The sequence below is a fragment of the Amblyomma americanum genome, chromosome 2 (genome assembly GCF_052857255.1).
Source record: "Amblyomma americanum isolate KBUSLIRL-KWMA chromosome 2, ASM5285725v1, whole genome shotgun sequence".
In the NCBI taxonomy this organism is placed as follows: domain Eukaryota; kingdom Metazoa; phylum Arthropoda; class Arachnida; order Ixodida; family Ixodidae; genus Amblyomma; species Amblyomma americanum.
Window position 1 is genome coordinate 97,098,753 of NC_135498.1, and position 25,516 is coordinate 97,124,268.

A 25,516-nucleotide genomic window follows, 5' to 3' on the forward strand; every position below is an offset into this window, starting at 1 on the left:
CGGCATAATGTCTACGAATAGGATGAAAAAGAAATAAGATGAAATCGGTATTCTTGACAGCTAGAACGAAATCGGGCGCTACCGGCCTGGCGTTACTTGCCTAAAACTAGCCTAGATAATGCATAACCGACGTATCTGTACGTGGCTGGCGTGGTGCTAAGAATCTAAAGGGACGATCACTGTTACCATGACAATTACTCTTCATAATGTTACTCTATATCACGCTGACTCGATCAGCGGGCTTCTTTAACTTTTACTCATATCTCACGGTGTACGAACCTGCAGCATTTTGCATCCATCGAAATGCGACCACCGCTGCCGGGATCGAACCGGCGTATTTTGGGTCCGTATATCTGAGCACCATAGCCACTGTGTCAATGCATGGCTTGATGATTATTTTCTTGATTTGTGGACTTTTATTACTTACGACACTTAAAACGTGACCCTTATTTTATTGCTCTTGACATGCACACATTTGTTTAGTTTACGCTTTTTTTTTCAACAGGCTGCAAAGACAGAAGATGTAAGTAATAATCTTATTCTCCCACCCGATCGCATTTGAACTTTTTAGTTCGCAAGTGCGCGCCTACTGCTTGTATGAATTCACTGATCGCGAGGACATTTATACACACGTAATTGCTTACCCCCTTCTCCTCCCTCCTGCAGGCTACTAAATTTCATCATAGGTGCTGCAACAGAGCCGGAGTATATTAGCGGGTAGCTGTATATGTTTACTTCTGTTGCTGTATCCACACAAACCGGCACAAACCTGCACAGTAAGCGAACTGTATTTTCACAAAATATGAACAAACTTTTCACTTCAGTACCAGGTACTTAAGGTGCTCCTCACATGAAGCAGTACGATAATAACTGCTTTTTTTTTCTTTCAGGAATACCACAGACATTTAAGTAAAATGAATTCTGAAGCAGTTCGGTCAATGAACAATAATTATCCTCATCGACTTCCTTTTTCTGCGGATTCTAAAGCTACTTACGGACAGTTAACAGATCTAGAAACGCCATTCTCTTTGTCAGAGGCCTTGCCTCATTACGATAGTGCACAATGACAAGCAGCCATGAGCGCTCAAAAAACAACAACAGAAAAGATTAGGAAAAGTCTCAATATTTTAAAATTTCGTTTTTAATCTTCAGTTTACAAAAAATATGACCTTGGCGGTATATTTCGCGCCAGTAAACCGCTTTTTGTAATTTTACGAAGAACTAAAGCAAACAACGGTCTGAAACAATTGACGACATTTAAAGTCTTTGTGAAAAGCGATTCCTGGCATACCGCATTTCAATTAAAGTGTCAATATGTTAATAATGTTCATTTCGGCTCATAGAAGTGCATGAATTGCTACCACACTTGAAGAAATCGTCTTTTCAAACACATTTCCGAAGGAAAGGTCAGAGCGTCAAGTACCAGATTGCCAGAGTTCTGCGTATTATATTAATTATTGCAAAAGCGAACTGTAGAACCAAAACATCGTGAATTTTTGTGCTCGTAACGCTCCATTTGCTGATGATGCAGAGAAGTTTTATTTTTTTCTCGATTCACTGGACACGCACGCGTATTTGCGCGCATTCTTATTCGTCCTTACACAACAAAGATCATTCAATGCAGTTAAAAGCATTAATGCTGGAATCTTTTTTTTTAAATAAATTGGCCAAGTTAGTACAAATTTTTTTTTGAGAAATGCTGCAAGGAGCCCCTAGCTAAATTCTGTTCATATTTTTTCGGTGAAACCGCAAATTTTGAAAACTTTCCTCAGCCACCTCCACTGAATGTAAATAACTACTGGTTTACATGTAAGGTTACAGAGCTAAACAGCCAATAACTCTTATACACTAGGTATTCAGTAACGGAATATTGTGCTGGGTTTCATGTCTAATACGTACGCTGAAGCATTTAATGAGCTAGAACTTATCAATGTTTATGAAGTAGCGCGCAGATGTTTCTCACGCTTCATTTATTGTCCTTTTCCAACCAACATCAACAGGACCTTCCGGACGTAAGCAGTTTTTGATTTATTTTACGTGGTACCATTCTTTCTTAACTTTCTCTATGTTCTCTGCTGTTCAATAATCTTCTTTTCCTTTCAAGGCATTCTCAATAAATGAAATAATTATACCTGCATGTGCCTCATTCACTGCATGCTTTCGCAAAACCCTTTACCGGCTGGCTGATACTAATCTGCAAGGCCTTGAAAGGTTCAGACGTCCAGTGCAAGAGCCTCATACGAATGTGAAATAAGTATCCAACTGTGTCTGCTCGTAGCCATACAAGAGGTAGCCTGGCTTGGAATATATACAAACGAGAAGGCTCAGTCATGAAACTGGTTTTAGCATTTTGTGATTACTGGAGCATTCCAGCAGCATTCTTCGGTAAAATGCACCAGATGATGGATTAAAGCTGACAGCGCTGGAGGTTTCGAAATATAATGCGACATGATAAAGCTAAGCACGCAAAGCTTGTATTTTTGAAAATTGAGCGTTCAGGCAGCAGACTTTCGAACAGGAATTATGGGTTTATTACAAAAATCAGATTACATAATCAACGAAGCAAATGTATACGCGTTTTAAGCCGGACAAAATCTCTTAAAAGTTCTTGCCTGTGCCCCCAAGAGTTTATTGAATGGACTAGCTCCGACAGTAAATGTGTCTACTTTTGGTTCCAATTGACCTAAATATCGGCAATAGGCACTGCAGAGCTCTAACACAACCCAAGCTATGGATTTATATAACTAGAGACACAAATAGGAAAAAATAATGTGTTTTATTACGCTACATTCTGTGCTCTCGTTCGAGATATGCGGGTCCAGCCCCATCATCTTTTGCACATGTATTTGCAGCTTGCCACGTTTACCTGACGGGCGGCATGCTTCCATTTTTTTAAATATTTTCAAACATATAAAAGACATATTCTTTGAAGATTTTAGAACCAAGCGCTACTAAAGTCAACAAAGTAGAGAACAACAGAATGCTGATCGATGGCGCACCACAGCATCATGAAATAACTGGATAAGTACCGTATTTGCCAAAAGTAACCGGGCAACAATTGTCTATTTCTTAGCCGCTTAGCAAATTATTTATGACAGCCCTTAAGCCCTGAGTCTGTGCGATTTAAGGTAAACCCTTTTCCTTGCGATCTGACACCTCTCGGTGTTTAGGAGGGCCGCAAAATCTCCGTTATACGGCTGAGAGGCAAAACCTGTGGCCCCGTTAGTTTTGCCAAAGGGGGTGAATATGCATGTAGGCGTTTCGAAAAAGTCAGAAAATGTCTCTCGCTAGGATTCGTGCCACGTCATGTTTTATTGGTAGGCTCTGGGCTGCGACGGGGTGCAGGTGCAGTGATGTGCTGCGCTGTACCCTCAGAGACCACATGTGGCCACATGGTTTGTGAATGTTTTCTCACCTTTCTTTTCCGTTGATTTCAGCCCATGCCACCTACTGTAAGCAAATTTCCTGTTTATTTTGCATCCTGAAAACCGGATAATGTCACCGTAAAGTTTGCGCCATGTCTTTGCAAAAAAAAACGTACAAATATATTCGTAAAGGGCATGATTCTGAATTTGCTATTAACCGAGCCAGGAGACGGTCTTGCATAAATATTTGAATCTGCAGCGACATATGCATGTATCCTAAGGCAATAAAGCGCGAATTACAGCGGAGGTGCAGCAAAGCTTCAGTACTTCATCAAAAAGAAGGAATTAGATAAAACGGCCGCATACTTTTGTGCACAAGACCCGCGCTTCAATGCCAGTAACAGGGCCAACGCTTCCAGTCTGTTCGCTCCGCGCTAACCAACACGGAAATACCAGACGCGCCCTTCGGAGAAATTTTTCTTCCGGTCAAGCTGAGGATACGGCTGAAAGCTACTCTACGCCCATCTGGCTCATGACAATACAAGTAACTCGCTTTTGTTTTTACAGCTGTAGTTCAGGTGCAGCCCACGGTTTCGGAATGCAAAAACGTCACGCGATCATCCTACCGTTTGATATGGCTCTTTTTAAGTTTATGTTACGAAGGTGTTGTATTAAAGCCGTAGCGTTAAGGCTACCGTTCAGCTGAAAAACCGCAGTAGTTGGCGTTGATGTGTCGACCACCTCGTGCGGGTAATTCAAACGCCCCACAGCGATCACACAGTGAAGCATTGAAGACGTCGCTACACAATTCCTAATTGACCTAGAGGGTCGTGACGTCAATCTCAGCGTCAAGGCAACCCATGCACACAGTATACTGTCTATCGTATTAAAACGGGTTTGAGGTGCGAATGGCACGGTCATTAACCATACCCACGAGGAACGACTAAATTTCTGAAAGCGACCACGAGCGAATATGTAATAAAAAATAAAATGGTCACAAAAAGCTCACAGACAATCTACGTCCCAGTGCTGGAGTTGATGAAAACACAGTGTCTTCGCATCTAGCAGCGATGTTCCGGTTGGTTGATTTTCATATTATCTGCTGGGACAAAGCCGGAATGTGGCTTACCCCACATGTCTGTGCACCTTAAACGTTGACAGTAATGTTTATGCCAAGAATGAGAAGTTTTAGTGAGGTTGCAAGCCTTGGAAGAAGGTTTAAAACAGGAGTGAGTTGGTGAAAGAGCCAATCTTGTAGCGAAGGAGTGTACCTGAACCGCCATTAATAAAACCCAATTAATAGGTGACCACAAAAAGAATTTCCGGAATCGCCATCAGAATTTGAGGTGCCCCTACCGGTAAGCAATATGTAATAAGTGCAGAACTTTTCTCTAGGCCGTTCCTGGTTCTATTGTCGCTACCTTAAATGTGTCTTGGCGAGTCGTAAACGGTTGCTTACAACTAGTGACACCGCAGAAGCCGGTCCTTTCGACTGCTGTCATTTCCTTAAAACTTGAAAAACAATTTAAATGTTGCGTATTCATGCTTTTAATCTGGCGGGGTTGCAATTTTTTAGCCTCTTTAGATATTGGGGTGCGAAGTAAAAATATCCGCGTGAATGGTCGCACGCTTAATAGAAATTTCAACCTTTATCTAAAAGTGACTAACGCTAACGCTTAAGTCCTTGACTTCGCTTTAACAAGATTATCCTCTAAATAATAAAGACAGAGTCTCGTGCCGAAAAACTGTATGAAAGCATTAGAATGTCTACATAACAAAACACAATAATCAAATTAAAGCATTTTCTAGAATATTTGCAAGAAAAAGGAAAAGCTAAGATACCCGCAGGAAAGGCTTAAGACAGCTCACAAACAAAACTTGTGGCACTGTTCACAAACATAACCAGCTCCTGACATTTTTTCACTACAAATTGATCTTACGACGGTTGTTTTACCTTATGAAGTGACTTAAAGGGAAATTTAGCATATGATTTCGCGATCTTTACTGTTCGAGACATTCTCGTGCTCCAAAACGTACTAGAGCTTCTCGCCTCCTGTGAAATGATGCCATTAGAATTTTAGACCGAAAATTGCGCACATCCACTTACGCACCTTGGGCACTGTCTTTCTTTTTTTTCAGAAGTCACCCGAACAGCGAAAAAAGGTTCGTTATACTGTGTGCAATTCTAATGTAGCCTACGTTTACCTTGAAGAACGTTACGCGCTTCAGCATTTCGTCTTATACAATGAGAATGCCCTCCTGTCTGTGTATGATATTGACGTAAAGTTGGAGAAAAACGGTTACGGGGTGCCTCCTGCTAGGAGGCTAGGTTATCCTAGCTCTGCAACGCGACCAACTAGTGTTAGATTGATACTGATGCATGGAGTAAGCCGTCCGTACATACAGTCCTTGTAGGCGACTGAGTTTCGTCACTTCAAATTATTTCTATTACTTTTCTGCACTATGTTTTGTTGTCCACTGCTGTGTTGACATAAGCGGACATGTACAACGTGAATAAAACAACTTTATATACCACTAAAAGTATTTCTGAGGTCATTTCAGTTCAGGTCTGCCCACGACAAGCGTGGAACTCCACATGAACTTTTAAACCGCATATCTGCAAGCAGTAACACGGAATAAGTCTGTTCCGCTCAGCGCATGTGCATTTCTTGCCATGACAGACATAAACGCGATAGAGGGCTGTCACTTTTATCCGTACGCATTGAATATTAAAGGACCTTCGCTCCTGAAGAGCTGCACTGTCTTATAATAAGCGACTACTATTTGTACGAGCGTTCCCCACGGTTACAGCAGCGTCTCTATGGCTGGTAAGCACGTTGCAAAACCAAATTTTTCGTCTCGTTAGAGCAAACTAGTAAGCGCGGTGCGCCCCAGACGTACCGTCATGGACAAACGTTTGCGGGATGAAGACTCGCGGGAAAAAAATTTACTGCGGAGCGGTTAGGCACAACAGGTCAATGAAAAGCATAGAAGCGTAAGAAGGCATGCGTGTTCCATCTGGTAGAAGAATACCCTCTGAATGGCTAGCAGAAAAACGCGGAAATCAATTTTTTTTTTCCGCGAACCTGCATCCCGAAAACTTCTGTCCATGACTGTACTATAAGTCGCCACATGAAATCTGCAGTGTTTTGCATCCTTATTAGAGTTTAAACGCACTAGGCCGTAGGAAACGGCCATGATTTGGAAACTAGTTTTGTTTGCGGTGTTGCTTGCTAATTCAATTTTTTTTTATTCTTCCCCACCTAAAACAGCATGTGCTCTGCTCTGGCTTTTCTTAGTGACAAGTAAGAACTCTAGTTCTAAAAAGTGCGAACGGAGCTTGTATCTCTCACTCCTCGATCCATGAAAGAAGGACGAAAGGAAAAGTCCAGAGGAGAGCAAAGATTGGCTGAGCTGTTGACTTTACGACCGGATTTGTATCCAGCTGCATAAAATTGCTAGGGGAAAAAATACATTTTTTTCTCTCCTAAGCCGGTGACAATCCAAGAAAAGTGCTTTCTCATGTTACATTAAAAGCTTTTTGTTTCTTAAAAGAGCGCGTCGGCGATTGCTCTCACTTACTGTCGGTTTAGGTCCCCCAAATGGAACGCTCACATGCAGATTCCCCATGACGTTAAACTTAGCACTGGCAGCGCAGTTGTGCTCCAGATTTTCTAAAATGCTGACGCTCTCCCTTCGAGGCAAGGGGAAAAAGAAACTTCCCAGTGTCTAACCGAGTCGCACTTGAATCGGATATCAAGTCTGCACTGTTTTTTTAAGCGTATTTTAGAAAGTGTGCATTTTAGTATGCTAACACTCTAAATTCAAAGGGCAATTCAGACGAAAGCCGTGTTTTGTGCTATCAGCATTTCATATATTGACGGAGTAATTGAGGTTATAAGGGACAGGGAGGAAAATGTGCATGGCTTGTGTTAGTTGGGATACAGGGTTGTAAGAAATGCACTTAGGGCATTTTTTTAGTCGTGCGTGCAGTCTCTTTCAAAGTCTACTTTAATATTTAGCAATGGTGATAAAAGTCCTGCAAGGCACAGTCAGTGTGGCACATTTGTCTTGCGAATGTTTCGTTCGATATCTGTCGACAAGAAATAGTGTAGGAAACTGCACCAGCGCATGCATAGCGATTTGGCAGAACGTGTGTAAGAATATTAATCTTCCAGATTCGTTCATATTTCAGTGCGAAGTTCTAGCTTATTTAAGTCAAGATATTTGTTTAGTATTAGCAAAGTAGAGAAAAAGACGTCACCGCAAAATATAGTGTACCTGATTTCTCATTTGCGAAAAACAGTTCGTTTCATGCTCAAGGAGCGAAAATCCGCGCCGATGGTGTATAAAGAATAACAGCGCGAAACTTCCGTAAGTTATCTGCGGCGGCATCAACCAGGTGGCTTGCGCAGTTAAGATTTGCATCGTGTGAACAGCACGGTTGCTCCCTACTACTGGAAGTACAAATTACGCGGGAAAAGACCATTTGGTACTGAAAGTACGAGGGCATAGCAGAGAGGTGAAGCCCAAGCCTTAAATTGATCAATCGTTTGGGATGTGTTTAAAACATAGATTAGGAGGGCGAGGGTGTAAGTTAGCAGTGCTGTGATTGAACTAAGGTTTTTTAGATTCACTATTCTGCAGAATAAATACTAAGTTCGCCAATGTGTTCTGGTTATACTCATGCTCGTATGTATATTTGTTGTGATGAAAATAGATACATTGGATGGACTCTTTGGGTGAATGCATACGCGAGATGGTTTGTTTAATGTTGATTTCCCGGGCTCAAGACCCCAAGTTCTTTGAACAAGTGCACTCCGCTACGTCCACTGAATGTACACAGTTGTTAACGCTCAAATGTTTGTTTAAAATGTGATTTCGGATAAGCAGAACAAATTAATACTTTCATATTAGCGTTCACAAGCGCTCAAAGTTAGCGTGAAAGTTGCCGAATGCAGTCAACTGCATCCCAGAAACATTCGCGAACTAGCACGTGACACACATATACATTTATTGCTCATTTTTACGCTTTTTTCTAACCTTTCTTAACAGCACCACCGCAAAGTAGTAAGTGATTTTGTGTATTTGATCTTTGGGCACATATGTTTGATGGGCATAGATGAGGTCTTTGTTTGCTTGCCGTGCGTTCGTTACGTTTAACGAGTTGTCAGTAAAACTTAACATCAAATATGGACGTGCATCACTGGCTACATATTTTAGCATTGCGCTTGCATATAACTTTCACTTGCAGTTTGGCTAAGTTATAGAAGCCAAATATTTAAGTTCGCGCTTTGATTCCGAAAACCTCAAACAGTTTTTAACCGTTAATTATTTAAGATGAGTAAATAATGGCAGGAAAGTACAATTGTGGCCATAAGCCTGTTCCGAGGCATCTTCTGAATATTCCGCAGGACTTGTACACTTAGTCCTATCATCATCATAATCGTCAGCATGACTACGCCCACTACAGAGCAATGCCCTCTTTCATGTCTCTCCAATTAACCCTGTCCTTTGCAAGGTGCGGCCACCGTATCCCCACTTACTTTTTAATCCTATCCGCCCACCTAACATTCTGCCGCCTCCTGCTGCGCTTGCCTTCTCTTGGAATCCACTTAGTTAGTTCTGAAATCCAGTGGTTATCTTGCCTTCGCATTACATGCCCTGCCCAGCCCATTTCTTCCTCTTGATTTCGACTAGGATGTCATTAACCCGCGTTTGTTCCTTCACCCACTCTGCCCGCTTCCGGTCCCTTAACGTTAGAGCTACCATTTTTCTTTCCATATCTCGCTGCATTGTTCTTAACTTGAGCTGAACCCTTTTGTTAGCCGCCACGTCTGTGCCTCCATATGTGAGTACCGGTAAGATAGAGCTGTTACATACTTTTCTATTTAGGGATATTGGTAAAGTGTCATTGACGATTTGAGAGAGCCTGCCATATGCGCTCCACCCCATTGATATTCCTCTAGTTAGTTCCCTCTCATGATCCGGATTAGCGGTCACTAGCTGCCCTAATAGACGTATTTCTTTTCCAATTCCAGCCCCTCGCTACCAATTGTGAACTGCTGTTCTCTTTCTAGACTATTGAACGTTAGTTTGATTTTCTGCATGTTAATTTTTAGATACACCGTTCTGCTATGCCTAACCAATTGATCATGTTTTGCTGTTAATCTCCTGCGTGCCTAAGCACAGCGTTGTCATCAGTGAATCGCAAAATACTCAGGTATTGTGGATTAACTCTAAACCCCAACTGCTCCCAATCCAGGCCTCAGAACACCTCCTGTAAAGAGGCGGTGAATAGCAATAGCATCTTCGAGGTCGTATGTCCCCCCCTCTGACGCCATTTATTATTGGAATTTAATTGCTGGCTTTTTGGAGGAATTTGGTAGCGGCGCAGTGGTTGCATATATCTTCTAGTTCTTTCACATGACTCTTCTACACCCTGATTCCGCAATGCCTGCATGTCTGCCGAGGTTTCCACTCAGTCAAATATTTTCTGGTATTGAATGAAGGCTATATCTAGGGGTTAGGCATATTCTGCACATTTCTCTATAACTTGATTAATAATTTGAATATAGCGCATGTCGAGTATCAATTACGAAAGCGTGCCTGATCATTTGGTTGATTGAAGATTAAGGTTGTCCTCACTCTATTAGCGACCATGCTCCTATAGGTTACGTCTAATCTTATTTTGCAGAGGACGGTGGTGGTTATTACTTAAGATCAGGGCAAATTTTTTAGTGCAATGGGGCTTCGAGAACAACTAAACAAAATTAGCTTTTTCATGCAAGACTGAAGAAACCCTATGAGACTACGTATTGGAGGGTTTTCTTCATTTGAATTCAGAATTGATGCAAGGCTGAACGATACATTTAAATGTAAAATGCTTTTTTTAGCAATTCGCCAATAGTAAGAAACTCGGTTAGGAAAGGCGTGCTTCATATTATGAAAAATAGGTTGTGTTGTAGGTTTGTGGTTGCGAATGTGGCTGTTTACTTTATTATTGAAGTTGGCTTGATTGAAATTCCTTCCAGTTTTCTTTATAGTATTCCATGAATATGGTCAGTAGAATACTCCATTTTGATTATTATTCTAGAATAATCTATTACCAAAACCTTCAATGCAAATAGAAATTTTGCATATTGTAGGAACCAACCTGAGTAGATGATATTTGAATGCACAATTCTGAAGTTTCTTTTTCTTATTCACTAAGAAATGACCCAAGCCTAAGCATATTTATTTCATTCAAGGCAAGACTTCCTGATTAGTGCATCCCTTCACTTGAATTGCTCATTATGCCATGGGTTCTAAAGCGATTCCTTGCCGAGTAGAGCGAAAAGCTCTGCTGATGAGTCATTCTGCCTACAGTGTGTTCCATGCCTTTAGCGCAAGAAACTTAGCAAAAAAATTAACTGCGCTCATTTATATTAGTTTTATTAAAATGACAAATGTTTGTGGATAAAATCCAGGTTGGGTCTCGTGCTCTTTCAGTAATAGCAAGGACGTCTCAAACAACTTTGCCGGCAGTGGCCGGCAGTGTTTTACCGTCCTGAAGCACTTAGAGTTACTTTATGTTTAATTACGCGTTCACTTTTTGTTTTGGTTCATTTCAGCGTGCGCCAGTAAACGTAAGGAAGCTTTCCGCTTTATAACTCTGTATAGCTGCGTCATACCATTGGGCAAATTTCTTCTCTTATGATTGGATAAGTCGATTTATGTGTTCTAAAAGCTAATGTGCGAGGTCTGGCGCTGGTTCGGCGAATACTAGTTTCAACAAAAACAGTGGTGTTCTGGTCTCAGTTACTTACACTTGCGAGCTCCTCGCAAATATGATAGCTGAGATTGCTGGCGTCTCATAGTCGTTACAAAAATGTCTTGACACAATTTAAATCAGCCAGTCACAGAAACAATTCCTAACAGTGCTAAGAAGCCGTACTTTACACTACTTTTCATCCTGCGAAAGGCAACTTATGCCTTGTACCTTTGTGTAAGTTATGATGTACCCGCCAATTGCCAGGCCGACTAATAAGCGCTATATGCTCAGGCTAACAAGATGATTTATGAGTACGAACAACTGGAGAATAAACTCTATTATGTTGTAAAAAAACTTCCCTACTGCGCAAGGAAGAAAACCTTGCAGCTTCGCTGAGAACCGTGTTAGCGATATAGTGCTGCTTGCATTGGTGGAACGCGGCACCACTATCAGTACTTGCCAATCGAATAAATATCTCTTTTTATCACGCTCAACTTTAGACGGAACCGAAACAAGGCTTGGCGCGCGTGAAGAACAGGAAGGTAACATGTTACTTGCTTTGTGCAATGAAAACTAACTGCTTTGTTTATTGAGTTCCATCCGTGAAACAGGTATTCCGCTTTTCTAGTGTTCGCATTTCATTAGTGCAGGATGTTAGATCGTGCTGGCCGTTGCAAATGTTTTGTCCCGTGTGTGGACAAACAGGGCATTCCCTTCCGTGCACTTCATGTTATCATAAACCTTAATGTTGCGGCGGGTAAATAGGCACTGTCTAGTGTAGAAAATATGCTTACGAGTTCAACAGCCAGTGAAAAGAATTGTAAGAGTACGATTCGTCCAACTCAGATCGCTTTTGTCAGTAACCCAAGTAACGCAGTTCTTGGGCGTGTACTTCTCCAGAAAAAAAAAACCAACAGATTCGTTGCAGCGGCGTAGAAAAGCATTTCAATTTCCTGGTGCGGCAATACTGCTGATGAAATCCCTGAATCGGTAAATGCTAGTATAACGTATCTGACTTTTAACGCAATATTCTTATGTTACACAAGCTATCAAATTATACATCAGAGGCCGAGGCATTGAAGAAACAAGAAATAACGCAGTCTCTTCAACATAACGTTCCCTCATTCTACGTTGCGCGAGCATGGAAGCACCGCTGAAGACGAAAGTCTGCAAAAGAGAAGACGTCAGTAGCGTTTATGATGTTATTAGTGTTCTTGCAAATGAAAATAAAACTTCAGTTTTAATAAAAAAACTGACAGCGGAAACATGATAAAGAGTTATGAAACTAATCAGAAATTAGTAGACGTATATTTATGAGAAATATGGAAAAGAAAAGGATTGTGAAAAGAATATTAATGAAAAGCATAAAAGGTTACGTCATGCTCTCTAAAACGGTAACACTACGGGTTTGCTTTCCGGTCCCTTGAAACTACAGGGCAAAGCGAGTATCCCGCTCCTACCATAGCCTGGAAGCTTTGTTGAAGCTGCACTCGGCTACAAAATCATGTGCCCTCATTTCTATGACTATTCGCGCGTTGGGCTTTCGGTGATTGGCCATCGGGCCAAGCAGCGTATGCTTGCTTACTACAAGTGCCGACGTCAAAGCCTGCATTCAAATCGGAATCGTTGATACTAGCGAACAGATTGCGGAATTTCACGCATGATTTTCTGACGCCAGCTGTAGCTTCAAAACGCTTTCAAGTTCGAGTTATAAAGTGATTAGCGGCTGTACTGCGAATGAACGCGTATTTCCATGCCAAGGCCATCGAAGAACCGACTCGAGTGGATGAAGGAGATAAGTTTAATGTCTCTTTGAAAAAAAGCAGTGCGTGGCACCAAGATAAAATTAGTTGGACTCAACATAAACGCGAAAGGAAGTGCGACTTGCAGACGTCCTTTAGAGCTGGCGCGCACAAGAAATTTTGACGAAGCTCGCGGGTAAGATATGCTTGTTATACATTTCGAAAGGCAATTTCTAAGCCGAAACTTTCACTTCGGGCTACGCTTCTTGTATTTTTCCTTTGCGTGATTCGCATCAATTTTTGTCCGTATTTTTTGCTACTTCTATCGAATTCAGATGTACGTCTTCATTTGACTGAATAAAAAAAATTCTATGTCATAATCTTGATAGCTGTTAATTTATTTATGTTCAGAAAATGCGGTGTATTTTTTTTATTACTTGTACAATTTTCGTTGAAGAGCCCACCTTTGCGTTTTGACATTGAGCGTGGGCAGAGCAAAAGTTTCAAATGATTCAGTATGCAATTAGACGATTTTACTCTTCCTAGCAAACCTAAATAAAAAATCGACAATACTTTAGATATAAGCGTAACTTAGGTGTCTCGAAGATTGTGGTCGCCTTTGCATTAGAGGCTAAAATCGCATCGAGTCTATTGCAGTGCTCTTAACCGGTCTGAAGAAGGCGCGGTTTTTGTATAGTTGTAAAACTCATCCCACCATTAAGCTTCTTTTTATATTTTTGCAGACGGATTCTAACCACACGGTATGTGCGCTTTGATAAAAGATCACTATAGCTTGCTCTGAGAGAAACTCTTTCCTCTTTAGCATTTGGTGTGCAACGATGAGTTAACCAATTATTTAAGGCATCGCTAAGATATAAATTGCGCTCATCTATTCATTTTTTAAATTGTCTACTGCAGGGCTCAGCAAAAAAAAAAAATTTCTCGCAGCCTCAGCATAACTTCCAAAACTTTTCTTCGCATTCCTCTTTCTCGCGGAATAAAAGTTCGAGGAAACAAATTCGTTGGGCAATCTTTTTTTTGCACGAGGACATCGAGTCGGCGATCGCTATAGAGCATCCATGGTGCTTTGTTGAAATCCGTCCAAAGTTACCGCTCTTTGCGGTCTGCTGCGAGCTCTCGTGACAGTGTAGACGTGTTTAAAACGCGTGCTCTTACTCCAAAAAATATGTAGGTTGAAGAACGTGCTTCATATAAGCCGGGAGTAAGATATACGCAAGCCTAGAGTACCAAACACAGGGTGTTTCACCTAAGATTTTATACAATTTTTTAAATGGGATTTTGGAATTACAAGACCGCTTTTTCCAGCATAGCATTGCCCGTGGGGTACTACATCAGAATACAGCTGAGATGTACCAACTAGCATCCTGGTTAACTGATATTGGCCAGTTAACATCTTAACTATAACTGTTAAGCTCTTTAATTAATGGGAGGCGTGTAGCACACCGGAAGTAATCTTCATATAAGTTTTTAGAATTTCGAAAGTGCGATTACCCGCCGCGGTGGCTCACTGGTTAGGGCTCTCGTGTGTTGAGTCGAAGTTCACGGGTTAAAACCCGACCGCGGCGGCTGCGTTTCGATGGAGGCGAAAAGCTAAGGCGCCCGTGTGCTGTGCGATGTCAGTGCACGTTAAAGATCTCCTGGTGTCTAAATTATTCTGGAGCCCTCCACTGCGGCACCTCTTTCTTCTTTTCTTCTCTTAGTCCCTGCTTTATCCCTTACCTTACGGCGCGGTTCTGGTGTCCACCGAGATATGTGAGACAGTTACGACGTCATTTCCTTTACTCAAAACCAATTTTTCATGCCCGGTTACCTTCTGTGTTGTTGCCCAACAAAGTCTCGCTATATCACGCCAAAATACATGAGATTTCGAGAAGCTTGCTGGAAAGGCAACCTCTCCAGGGCGCGTAACTCGTCGAAATATCCAAAATTTGTTGGGGTCACAGCGCCTAGGGTAACCGCGTTCTCGAAATTTTAAAAACTGATATGGATATTACGGACGGTGGGCTGCACGCCTCTTTATAATTAGCGAGTCTAACTGCAATTGTTAATTTTAAGTATTGAATATTATTTACCAAGCCTGGTAGTTAGCGTGTCTTAGGTCTATTCCGATGTACTACACCACTGACAATGCTGCTTCAAAAAAGCGCTCGTCTAACTCAGATACCTTTTGTTAAAAATTGTGTGAAGTCTTAGGTGAAACATCTTGTGTATAAACCGATAGCCAATCAGCATCAACGTACGCCTTATCTTTTGTTGTGACAAAAACAAAACACGCTTCTAAGGCTGGATGAAAACAAATACCTACGCGCCAGAGAATGGCCCCGGTCGCTTTCCCTAAAATGTTCTGCTTTTTTTAAGATGCTTTTTGATTTCGGAAGACGCTTTTTTGGCATAGTATTTTCAGCGATGTAGCGTATCGGATTACATCTAACACGTTCCCAAGAAAAAGCTCGGTAACTAATATTGAAAAAATAACTTTTTACTATTTCAATTGGACTCCCTGTGTATTGAGAAGCTTTTAGGCCACTGTAAGTAATATCTACATCAGTTTTTAAAATTTCGGAATGCCGGCTGCCTTCGGTACTGAATTCCAAGAAGTTTTGGCTATTTCGACGTGTTAAGTGCATTCGAGGGGTTGCATTGGCTGCAAACTTTATGAAAGCGCATGTATTTTGGCACGATGTAGCAAAGTTCGCTGATCCACAGCGCTGAGAATTCTAAAAACTCATATTGATATTACTTATGGTGGAATAGACACCTCTTAATAAATAGTGAGACAAAGAGTAATAGTTAACAATTTAATTATTCAGTATTAGTTAACCAGCGTTTTAATTACCACGTGTTAGCTGTAATGTCATGCGCTACACAGCTAACAATGCTATGCCGAATATGCGCTGTTCTAACTGGAAAAGTCTGTTTAATAAAATCACTGAACATCTTAGATGAAATACGCGGTTTTTAGCAGCGCGAGACTTCTCATCAGCAAGTTACCGGTACTGATGTGTAATTCTGTTCGACACAGCGTACACTACACGTTCTATCATATTCTCAAAAGGATAGACGTTAGATTGGAAAGAGCCCACGGCTTACCTTTGTTTAAAATAGGCCACCTGTAAAATTTGCCAGTTGACTTTTTGTGTAGTAACTCACATCGGCTCAAATATGCTTGACGTTAAGTTTTACAGTGCGGAATATCTTTACGTTACCCCTGCATAAACTTTCTAGAGCGCTGATGCCGAGCGCCCGGAATTACACGTTACAATAATCATGTTTTTGTCTTTACTAAGTGAAAAACGGCGCTGCAAAAGCTTATTGCCACAATCCCTTTTCTCTATTATTGTTTCCTCCCTGTGTGTGATTTTGTTCTGGTCTCAGGCTATCCCTGGTTCTTCATTAGGAATCGCACATCTCTTCCAATATTAGTCTATTAACTTTTTAATTCATCTTCATTCCATTTATTACTAACATCCTTAGTCTTTACAATTTCACATTATATTACTCACTACCCGCTGTTCATGTTCTTTCCTCAGCGCTAACCTTCCAGGATTCTGCCAGGACTCTTGTAAGTTCATAGTGTTTATGACAGAAAGTAAATATTGGCTCTCTGAAAAGGCTTTGCGTAAGTCTTCCTAACAGTTCGCTTGATGGACAGATATAATGTTGCCCACGCTCGTCCTGAAGAGCATCAAGGTTAGGGAGAAAATAATAAAACAAGCATGTTTGTCCTCGCTAAAGCACTCGTCGTTCAAGGCAAAGCATTAAGGCTAGAAGAAAACCACTCATCAAAAAATAATTTTTTCCTCAAAGATGGGCCTAAACACCCACAAAATGGAAGAAAACTTAATGTGTACCCTTTCCTATTATCAATGTAAACCTGCCATGAATTGAGGAATTATTGTTTGACACCTTATTTTTTTCCTAGGGTCACGTGAATCCGGAAAACTTTCATTTGGGCACAGAAGAACTCTTACACCTAGAGTTCATACATAGTGAAAGCAAAAATAAAAGTCCCTTTTTGACTCACTCTTGCCTTCTTATTTGTACATAAAGTTCTTGAGCCTCGTTTACCGAAGGTGCAGGCGTGCTCGCAGGTCGAGGGTCGACTATGTGACTGTCGCGACTCTGCTTTTAGCCGCTCTGCATATTGCGAGGATAATCGCTCGGTAGTGTGCACGGATTGCCTTGCGCAATGGGAGGTTGTTCTTGCAGTTCCCTTGCTGCAAGAAGTTCTCATCTGCGACAAAAGGTGCCTGACTGGAACAAAAAGGGACTCAGTGCCGTTAGGGCGACGTTGTTTAACTGGGACCTCTCCGGAAAGGATCAGAAACACTCGAGCACAACGCCAAAAAAGCTTTGCTTTCCTCTTAGTAAGGGAGGGTTTCTAGAGGACGTGACTTCACAGCATTTACGCAAACATATCTTATTTCTAAATAAAAAGAAAAGTGGGAATCCGGAGCTGCTTTCCATTGGCAGAATTGTTGCTTGCGGTCATTATTGAGCCTTTTCAATATCACACTTTTTGTTTTGAAATTAAGCCGAACAACGCGAACCATTGTTTGGCTCCAATTATTATCCTCATTATTAAACAGCGCTTGTTTATTTGTGAGTTTTTGACAGCATAGACTCGCTTTTCGTGCACGTGCAATCGCTCACACACTCGGAACGTCAAGAAATGTGCTGTAAAAATAATGGCTGAACAATACTGCCCTGGACAGTCACAGTTTGATTAATGAAGTGAAGCTACAAAAGGTGGAAATAAATTTGAACAATGCGTTCCCCAAGAGAAACATAATAATGTAATTATCATATATGTTTACACTGAGGGTATTTCAGGGAAGGCGAAGTAAATTTGTGAAATCGGTTTTTCAAGGTATGAAGACGGCTTCTGCGACAGAAACATCGCCAGCATTGGCAGACAGTAAACAAGAGGTGAATAAAGGTAACTAGTTCGCGGGTTAGCCAATATTTGATAATTACATTTAATCTATCACAGTCACATGGTTTTAATTGGAGATCTTAGCCGTCGTCAGTAATAGCCATATCAGTTTTTAGAGTTTCGAAAACTCGATTACTCTCGGCGCTCTGGCCCAGTTCTCTCAACATCGTGCAAAATGCATAAGCTTTCGCAAAGCATGCAGGCTTAACAACCTATCCAGTGCAAGCAACTGCTCTAATAGCCAAAATTAGTTGGGACACAGCGCCGAGGGTAACAGCATTTTCGAAATTCCTCAAATTCAAAAGGCTATTACTAATGGCCAGCTACAGATCTCTACTGGCACCCACTTGTCCAGCAGTCGTTGTTAAAATTTTAATTACACGAAATTAGCAACCGGCTAACCATTGCATATTATTCTGCCGCAGAAAGCCGTCTTCATACCTCTAAAACCCTACTTCTAAGATCAATCTTCCCTCAAACACCTGGTAGGCACACACGCACACACGCACACACGCCCACACGCACGCGCACGCATACACGCACACACTCGCACACGCACACACGCGCGCACACACGCACACACACACACACGCACGCACGCATATATATCATATCGAAACATGGCAAGACTGAGGACTGAGGATCTCATCCACCCTTATTTTCTTTTGTTTTCACATGAAGACGTGATATGTCACATTTCTTTATTCCAAAGGAATGTGCAGAAACGGGCCGATTCCAAGACTGGTATTGATATTGAGTAAGCTTGGGTTGCACGCTTCTGAATTATTGACATAGAAACCAAGATGGACACCCTCGCTCAAGACCATGGTGGAATAAGCAACCTATGATCAAGTAGGTTTAGGTTCGCAAAGCTGTCTTGTTAACGCAAACTACGCGGCTAAGATAATTTTGGCATCTTAGAATATAAACTAACGCATGGATAAAATGCTTTTTTTTTCTGCACCGTTTCCATCGGTTTGAACAACGATAGAGACTGCAAGCTCAGCACGAATTGCAAGGAGGTTCTCATGCTCACCCTTCGTATCATTAAGTTTGGGCGCACAGAGTGTACGCAATAATCGTGCATGCATTGCACTTTAGGTAAAGTAACCTAACCATGCGGAGGTGGCTTAGACAGTCTTGGCTGAGAACGAAGCTGTGCAAGCACTGCGCCAAGTGTCAGGCGTCATACTGAAACCTCTACTGATGTCCAGCATTGTTGGACAAAAATTTTAATACTAGAAAATGTTAAGGCGCTGTTATAGACATATTCAAGGTAATGTTATATTATTTCGGTGTGTGGCAAAATCTTTCTTTTATAGTGTTTCCATTGCTCGCATCGAGCAGTTAAGCTGCCATAGAAAACCAATGGGGAACGCTTTTTACAATAAGAAAGTTGTTAATAACACAAAAATGCAAGCCTGCCGACGGGATGTCCGCAAATATATCGACTGTTAGTTTAAACTCTTTTAATATATGAAAAAATTGTGCTCAAACTTTTTCCGTTCAAAAATGTTATTGTCCAAAATTGTTGGGTATGTCGTACCCGGTCGTATTTGTACAACTGTGTCTGAGAAGCGGATGAGCCCGATTCCAGGCACGACGTAGTCTTCTGTTTCACCGCACGTGCGCTTTTTTTTTCAGAGAATGTCTTATATAACTTACAATATTGAGCCAGCAGCCGTAACATATAAATAGAGCTAGCAATAGATGCTTATTAACTATGATGCGAAAGGCCACTACGGGTTGCGAACGTGCGGAGCTTTAGCGACCGTCCATTTGTAAGAACCATGTCACTGGGAACTGCAGCGTTCCTGATCGGTTGCTCCCAATGTGCACTTGCGAACGACCCTGCTGCAGAGGTCGCTGCTTAGAGACACGCCCTTGCAGGACGTGCTGGATGTTGGATTTGTGAATAACCCTTTCGTAAATGTCTATCACATGCAAGGAATTCTTTGCACACGCTCGTTCAATTCCTGGGTCTTTTGATCCGTTTACAGGAAGAGTGCAGTTCATAAGCGATACTACGTACTTCAGTTCATCACTCGTTACGTGGTGCGAAGTAAAGCGCAGATGCAGGCGATACTACGTACTTCAGTTCATCACTCGTTACGTGGTGCGAAGTAAAGCGCAGATGCAGCTGCCACAATAACATTGCAAGGACGAAGCGGCAAGGCAATGAAAACAATCAGATCATGGCCTAGGCTAGGAATGCCTCGCCCAACACTTCTCAAGGTCTGCATGAAAGATGACACGATCCATGTATCAAGGAATGAGTACCACGCGCATGAAGTCTGCATATATGTAGGACATATATAGTACCAGATATGTACTGCACATATCTAATGACACAAAAGAAAGTCGTAGATTGTTTAATGAACTAGAGTCGCTTACTCATTCAGTATACCTTTGGTGCAACATAAAAGTCCCAAGGCCGAGCGAGCAGCGATATAGGCGTGCACGTCCAGTAGGTGGCAATTATATCCTCATTTCACACTCACACGAAGGAGCACATGAGTTCAACTTATTCAGAAGTGTGCAATTTGGCCACCGGCTCATAAGGAAATAATAATCCTAACAGATAAGCAAGGTCGCTGATGCTATTTTCTTGCTTAATAGCTGAGGTCATGAACTGCAAAGCATGATCGATACCATGAGTACAAAATTAGCACGAAAAGGTTACTCGCAGAAGAGCAGAGGCCACGCGAGTGCCTCTCTTTAGGTGCTTTTTCTTTCGCCAATTTTGTAGTCTTGGTAAACCAACTAACCAGTCCTGCGTCAAAGATCAATGCTTTAAACAGGGAAAGTTCAAAGATGGGTCTAGACACTAATAATCAGAAAAAAATATATCATGAACAGTCTCTGAAGGAAACAGCACTTCACAATTGACAGTGAATGAGTGAGAATGGTAAGAGAATACATCCACTCGGGGCTGATAGTGATCCCTAATCTGGAAAGTGAAGTGATTGGGAGAAAAAGAATGGGGTGGAGCGTCTTTGACAGCTACCCCAGATCATGAATGGAAGTTTACCAGCACTCAAGAGACAGGTATGTAAAGCTCTCACAGTACAGCTCTCACAGGAGACGAAAGATCTGATTTAGAAACGCCAAAACGTGAAAGCAACTAACCCCACAGGCGGAATAGAACTGGCCGAGCTAAGCAAGCCAATATATAAGGGCAAGGTAATCGAAGTAAGAAGGTATAACATGGAGAGGATCAAGTATTCTCTAAAGAATAGAGGCAGCCTCAAATCAGTCAAGGGGAAACCAGGGATAGACAGAATTTAAATGTGGGCTCCAATAGACGTGCAGGGCATTGTCAACACATTAAGAATATGGATAGGATGGTTAAATGAGCCGAAATATTTTTCGACATTCTGTAAAGCACCCTAATGTAATCAGAGCGTTGGCGAGAGAGGCAGCTGTGCACAGAATAATGAGATTCCACAGTGAAGAAAGCCCTTGGAACAATGCAAAGAGAGCAGTGCAAAAGTACCTATCCTTCAGTGAATGTTTTGAGTAATGCTTTGCTGCTTTGGTTAGTGGTATAGTGTGTTATCGAACATCCTGCGTCCTCGTGTTCCGCGAGCAGAGACATTACCGCTGTATGTGCCCGTCGGCGGTAGAACTGAACATATAGTCAACGGAGGCGTTGGAACGCATGCGCGTTCCCATGGCCATCGGTCCGCGTACGTCGGTAGCTGCTAGAGTTGTTAGGCGAGTTTGATGCGCTCGCCTTCCAAGGTCAACATTCCTGCAAGCAGCTCGCGTCGATTGTGCTCAAGTTTACTATTCGCTGTAGCTGCTATCGCTCCGCTACAAGTTGACGCTGAGCGCCGGCTGCTTATCGAGAAGCACTCACGGACGTGATAATCATATATAATTCATATATTGTCTGGCATACCACTTGAATAAAAGAGCAAGAACCCACACATTTAAATATTGCCCCCGAAAAAAAAAGCCAGGCGAGCACCCATTACGCAATTTTCCTGGCTTTCACATATAGGAGCGGTTCCGGGCTCCAAAGGCGTATTCGCACTCAGGACGCGTTCAGCACTTCGGCTGTGCTCTCCAAGTAGCCCGCAGACGTCCCATGGCCACTCATGAACGCAAACATTTACTAGAGCGGATGCCGTTAATAGCGGGGACCACTACCTGTCTCTTTGGTAGCTTGAAACATAAAGCAGCACCAGAATGTAACAGTAAACAAGCAGGTAGCACGCGACGGGGCCACACACTAAATAGAAAATTGCACCGGCTTTCGCTTAGCGGTGCCCTACGATAGAAGTAAAGACGGCGCTCGGCATCATTCGCATTCAAGGGAGTGGGCTTTGTTGTCGAATACTTGCGCCTAACCAGCCTAACTCCTTTGAATTAGGGGAGAGGACAGACCGCTGCCTACTTTCTGTTGCACTGATGTTGTCCATCTAAATATTCTGTTTTTCGCGTAAATGGTTGGAGTGCCAGGATAATGAAAGCTTTATTCTTTTTGTTATGCACTGAATAATCAATTGTCTGACTTCAGTGGAACTTTGATAGAGATGCTGGGCAAGGACAGACTGGGTCAAGGAACAAACGCAGGCTAATTATTTCATATAATCTAAATCAAGAAGAGGACGTGCAGGCTGCAGGCCATGCTGTACAAAACGACAGCTCGTGGTAGAAGGCAACCATGGGCAGGGGCCGACAGATATGTGTGCAGGCGGATACAATAAGGAATGGGGGGGGGGGGGGTCATGGTGGTTTCAGCTGGTCTAGGGGAGTCATAATTGGATATGAGTGAAGGTGGCGGTTAAGGTGACAGTGACATGCAGCGGCATCCTCGGCAGTATTTCGCAGCGCTAGAACTGTTGTTCTTGTTATCCTTACAAAAGGTGGAACATGCCCACACTGGGGGATCGGCCAAGAATCGGGAGGCAGAACAAACTACACTGTTTTCTTCCTTCACTTGGCCCAAGTGTTGCTCACTCCTACGTGCCCGCTTGCTTGCTCCTTACGCAGGTGGCGGACGATAGCGGCCTCCGAGGCAGCGCCGTGGGCATCGGCAATGCCGGCATGGGTGGCGGCGCCGTGGCCAGCGGGGGTCTGGACAACATGCTCTGGAGCTACCTGATGGCCAAACAGATGGCCCGCCAGATGCAGCGGGAACAGCTGGAGCAGCAGCCGGCTGTGCCCGACTTCCAGAGGAAAAGGAGCGGCTGGAAGCAGTGCTCCTTCAACGCGGTCTCATGCTTCGGCAGGCGCAAGTGAGCAGCACGCAGCCTGAAGACCGCGGATGATCGACACACACACTGAGGTCCCGGAATCATCTCAGAGCTCCCCACCAGATTCACGCCGGCGACGCAGGTAGAAGCCACCTACCAAGAGGTCACGAGTCTCGTCATTGAAGGAGCCAAAGCCTGGCTTGGAAATGACAAGAACGACGACTTCAAGTTCATGATCTCCAAATATCCCCAGTCACGTGTTTCGTTTTGAACGGGCGGTCGCTACTTATTCAATATTGTGTACGTGAAAAACAACGCCAACAATGGGCTATCTGTGTCCCGGGACTTCTTTATGCCAGCACTGGAACATGCATTGCCAAGAATTGGAAAGAGGCCTAGAGCTGTGAACCCGACTTGGCGAACAGACGAAGAGTTCGTGGAAGGTCTGTAGGAATTAGGGCGTGCCCTGCTGTAGCGCAACACATTCTCTGAAACATGGATACAAGTTTAGGAAGGTCTTGAATATTTGTAAGAGATGACAGAGAAAAGAGCAAAATTCGTATTAGTCACAACAACTTGTCTATGTGACAGCTAACAGGACCCGCAAGGTCAGCCGGCTAAAATATATTTGAACCACATAAATAAGTAGATCCCCTACTATATATGACAAGAAAAAAAAACAGTATGGGTTCTGATGAGTTCGGCACTTAAATCACTATTGGTCGGCCCCGTGAAGCCAGAGATGCAGTCTAAATAAACTATTGACTCTGTGACTCCTGGACACTGTTTAGCGTTGCTGGCTTGAAGCTACTGCAGGAGTGAGAAAACTACGAATATAAGCTAGTGCTCTGGATGACGTATATGGCTTGATAGTTTCGGTATTCATGTGTAATATATGGCTAACTGACACAGGTTGGCTTGTAGAGAAAATGACCATCCTTCGCATGTGGAAGTTAATAATAGACCCGTATAACGACGACATTTTTTTCCCGCGGCCAATCGCGGCAGCAGTTGACAATGAAAGCTTTCAATATGGCATTTTTATTGTGCTGAGGACCGCCTGATTTCAGGCAGCAAAAAAATTTCTTGAAATTAAACCAGCACCTACTATACACTACGGAAGAAAATTTAAAGTGGCACTACCTGTATGGCACACGTACTTAATTCACGCGGCCTCACTATAACTCTGAAAGGGCCCAAAATCGTTCTCTCATAGCAGGGGACATGCCTTGCGACTATTGTTTTTCAGTGCTTTTCAGGAAGATGTAAATACGTGTACTTCGTTCTTACTGTGGTGGGCTCTGAGTGGTTCCTACTGAGAAGATCAAACAGGTCATTAATTCATCAAACGTGCCGCGCAGCTTTGGGACGTTGTTTGAGATCATACCTTTCGAGGTATGATGGCTCCTTGCGAATAAACACTTAAAAAAAGATGTTACAAGCCAGGGTGCTGCAGTTTAAACAAGTCATCGCACTCCGGCACACGTTACATGTTCAAGTTATCTTCCACTTGAAGACGCTCCATGAGAAGAACGTGACTAATGGACCCTCCTTGTTCAGTATTGAAATTGGAAGGTGGAGTTGCAGTCATTATTGTCGCCCAGTGAGAGTCACAACAAACCCCATAGACAAATTTTATTGGTTATAAACTTTTAACGAGTACGGATGCGAATTATTCGTATTATTAAAACTAATTGAGCACAGTTACACAATTTAAGGGTCACTTTTGTGGGAACTCAGTAGTTTAGTTATCTAGCAGAAATCAGCTGATACTCGTGGCAATCAGATTGCACAGACATGCCTTGCAGGAAATACTTATCGCGGCGTTTGTTACGAGCGGTGGAAAATCATTGTGGAAGGCCATAGGCAAACGCGAATATTAAACCTTCAACTGCGTTTTCAGACAGTGCATCTATTAATAGCATCATTGTTCACAATCTGCATTGACACTCGTGAAAGCTTACTACTACTCTTTCTGAGGCCTGTGATGAAGCGGCATTTTAATATCAGTCTTTAAAGCTGGAAATTGCGCCATTTGGCAGCTTTATGTAAATGAATGATTTGCCAAACCACTGATGTTAAAAGTGATATTAAAGCTTAATCTTGCCAGCATAGAATGAGAACATAATCCGCCATGATAAGTGAAATTAAATGTCGTTAACCTACGGTTGCTTCCATTAAGTTGCAAGTAGTTGCGACCTGTAAATTAGAAAACGCGTTCATTTCAAACTGGCCTTCTGTGGTACAATAAAACAATCCTTTATGGCAAACGTTTGCTTGTGTTTTCTCTTCCCTAGAAAAGCTTCTGGGAACTTATGCACAGGGGTGGTAGCAACGATATTTTGTGTTAGTAGCCAACTAATACCGTAAGTCTTGTAACCCAAACGTATTTACTATGATGTAAAACTCGGTAGCGAATAGTTCGTAACACATTTAGTCTTGAAATTTTAATGTGGAGCTGAATTTCGGTTTCAGTAGAAACACGAAAAGCACAG

General features: G+C 42.5%; 1 protein-coding gene across 5 annotated transcripts in view; it reads left to right on the plus strand.

Moving 5' to 3' along the window:
* Positions 1-25,291, plus strand: part of LOC144121650 (uncharacterized) — a 127,542-nt gene extending 102,251 nt beyond the window's left edge. For 3 of the 5 annotated variants that reach the window (XM_077654973.1, XM_077654975.1, XM_077654974.1), the window contains exon 3: positions 22,819-25,291. In XM_077654973.1, coding sequence (XP_077511099.1) covers positions 22,819-23,067 — 249 coding nt within the window. In that variant the 3' untranslated portion in view covers positions 23,068-25,291. Of the gene's footprint in view, positions 1-505; positions 524-3,437; positions 3,453-5,504; positions 5,529-8,417; positions 8,436-10,978; positions 10,994-13,603; positions 13,622-16,411; positions 16,444-16,803; positions 16,905-22,818 lie in introns of those variants that run through there. The other 2 variants (XM_077654976.1, XM_077654977.1) reach the window with 2 other exon arrangements.
* Positions 25,292-25,516: the final 225 nt, after the last annotated feature.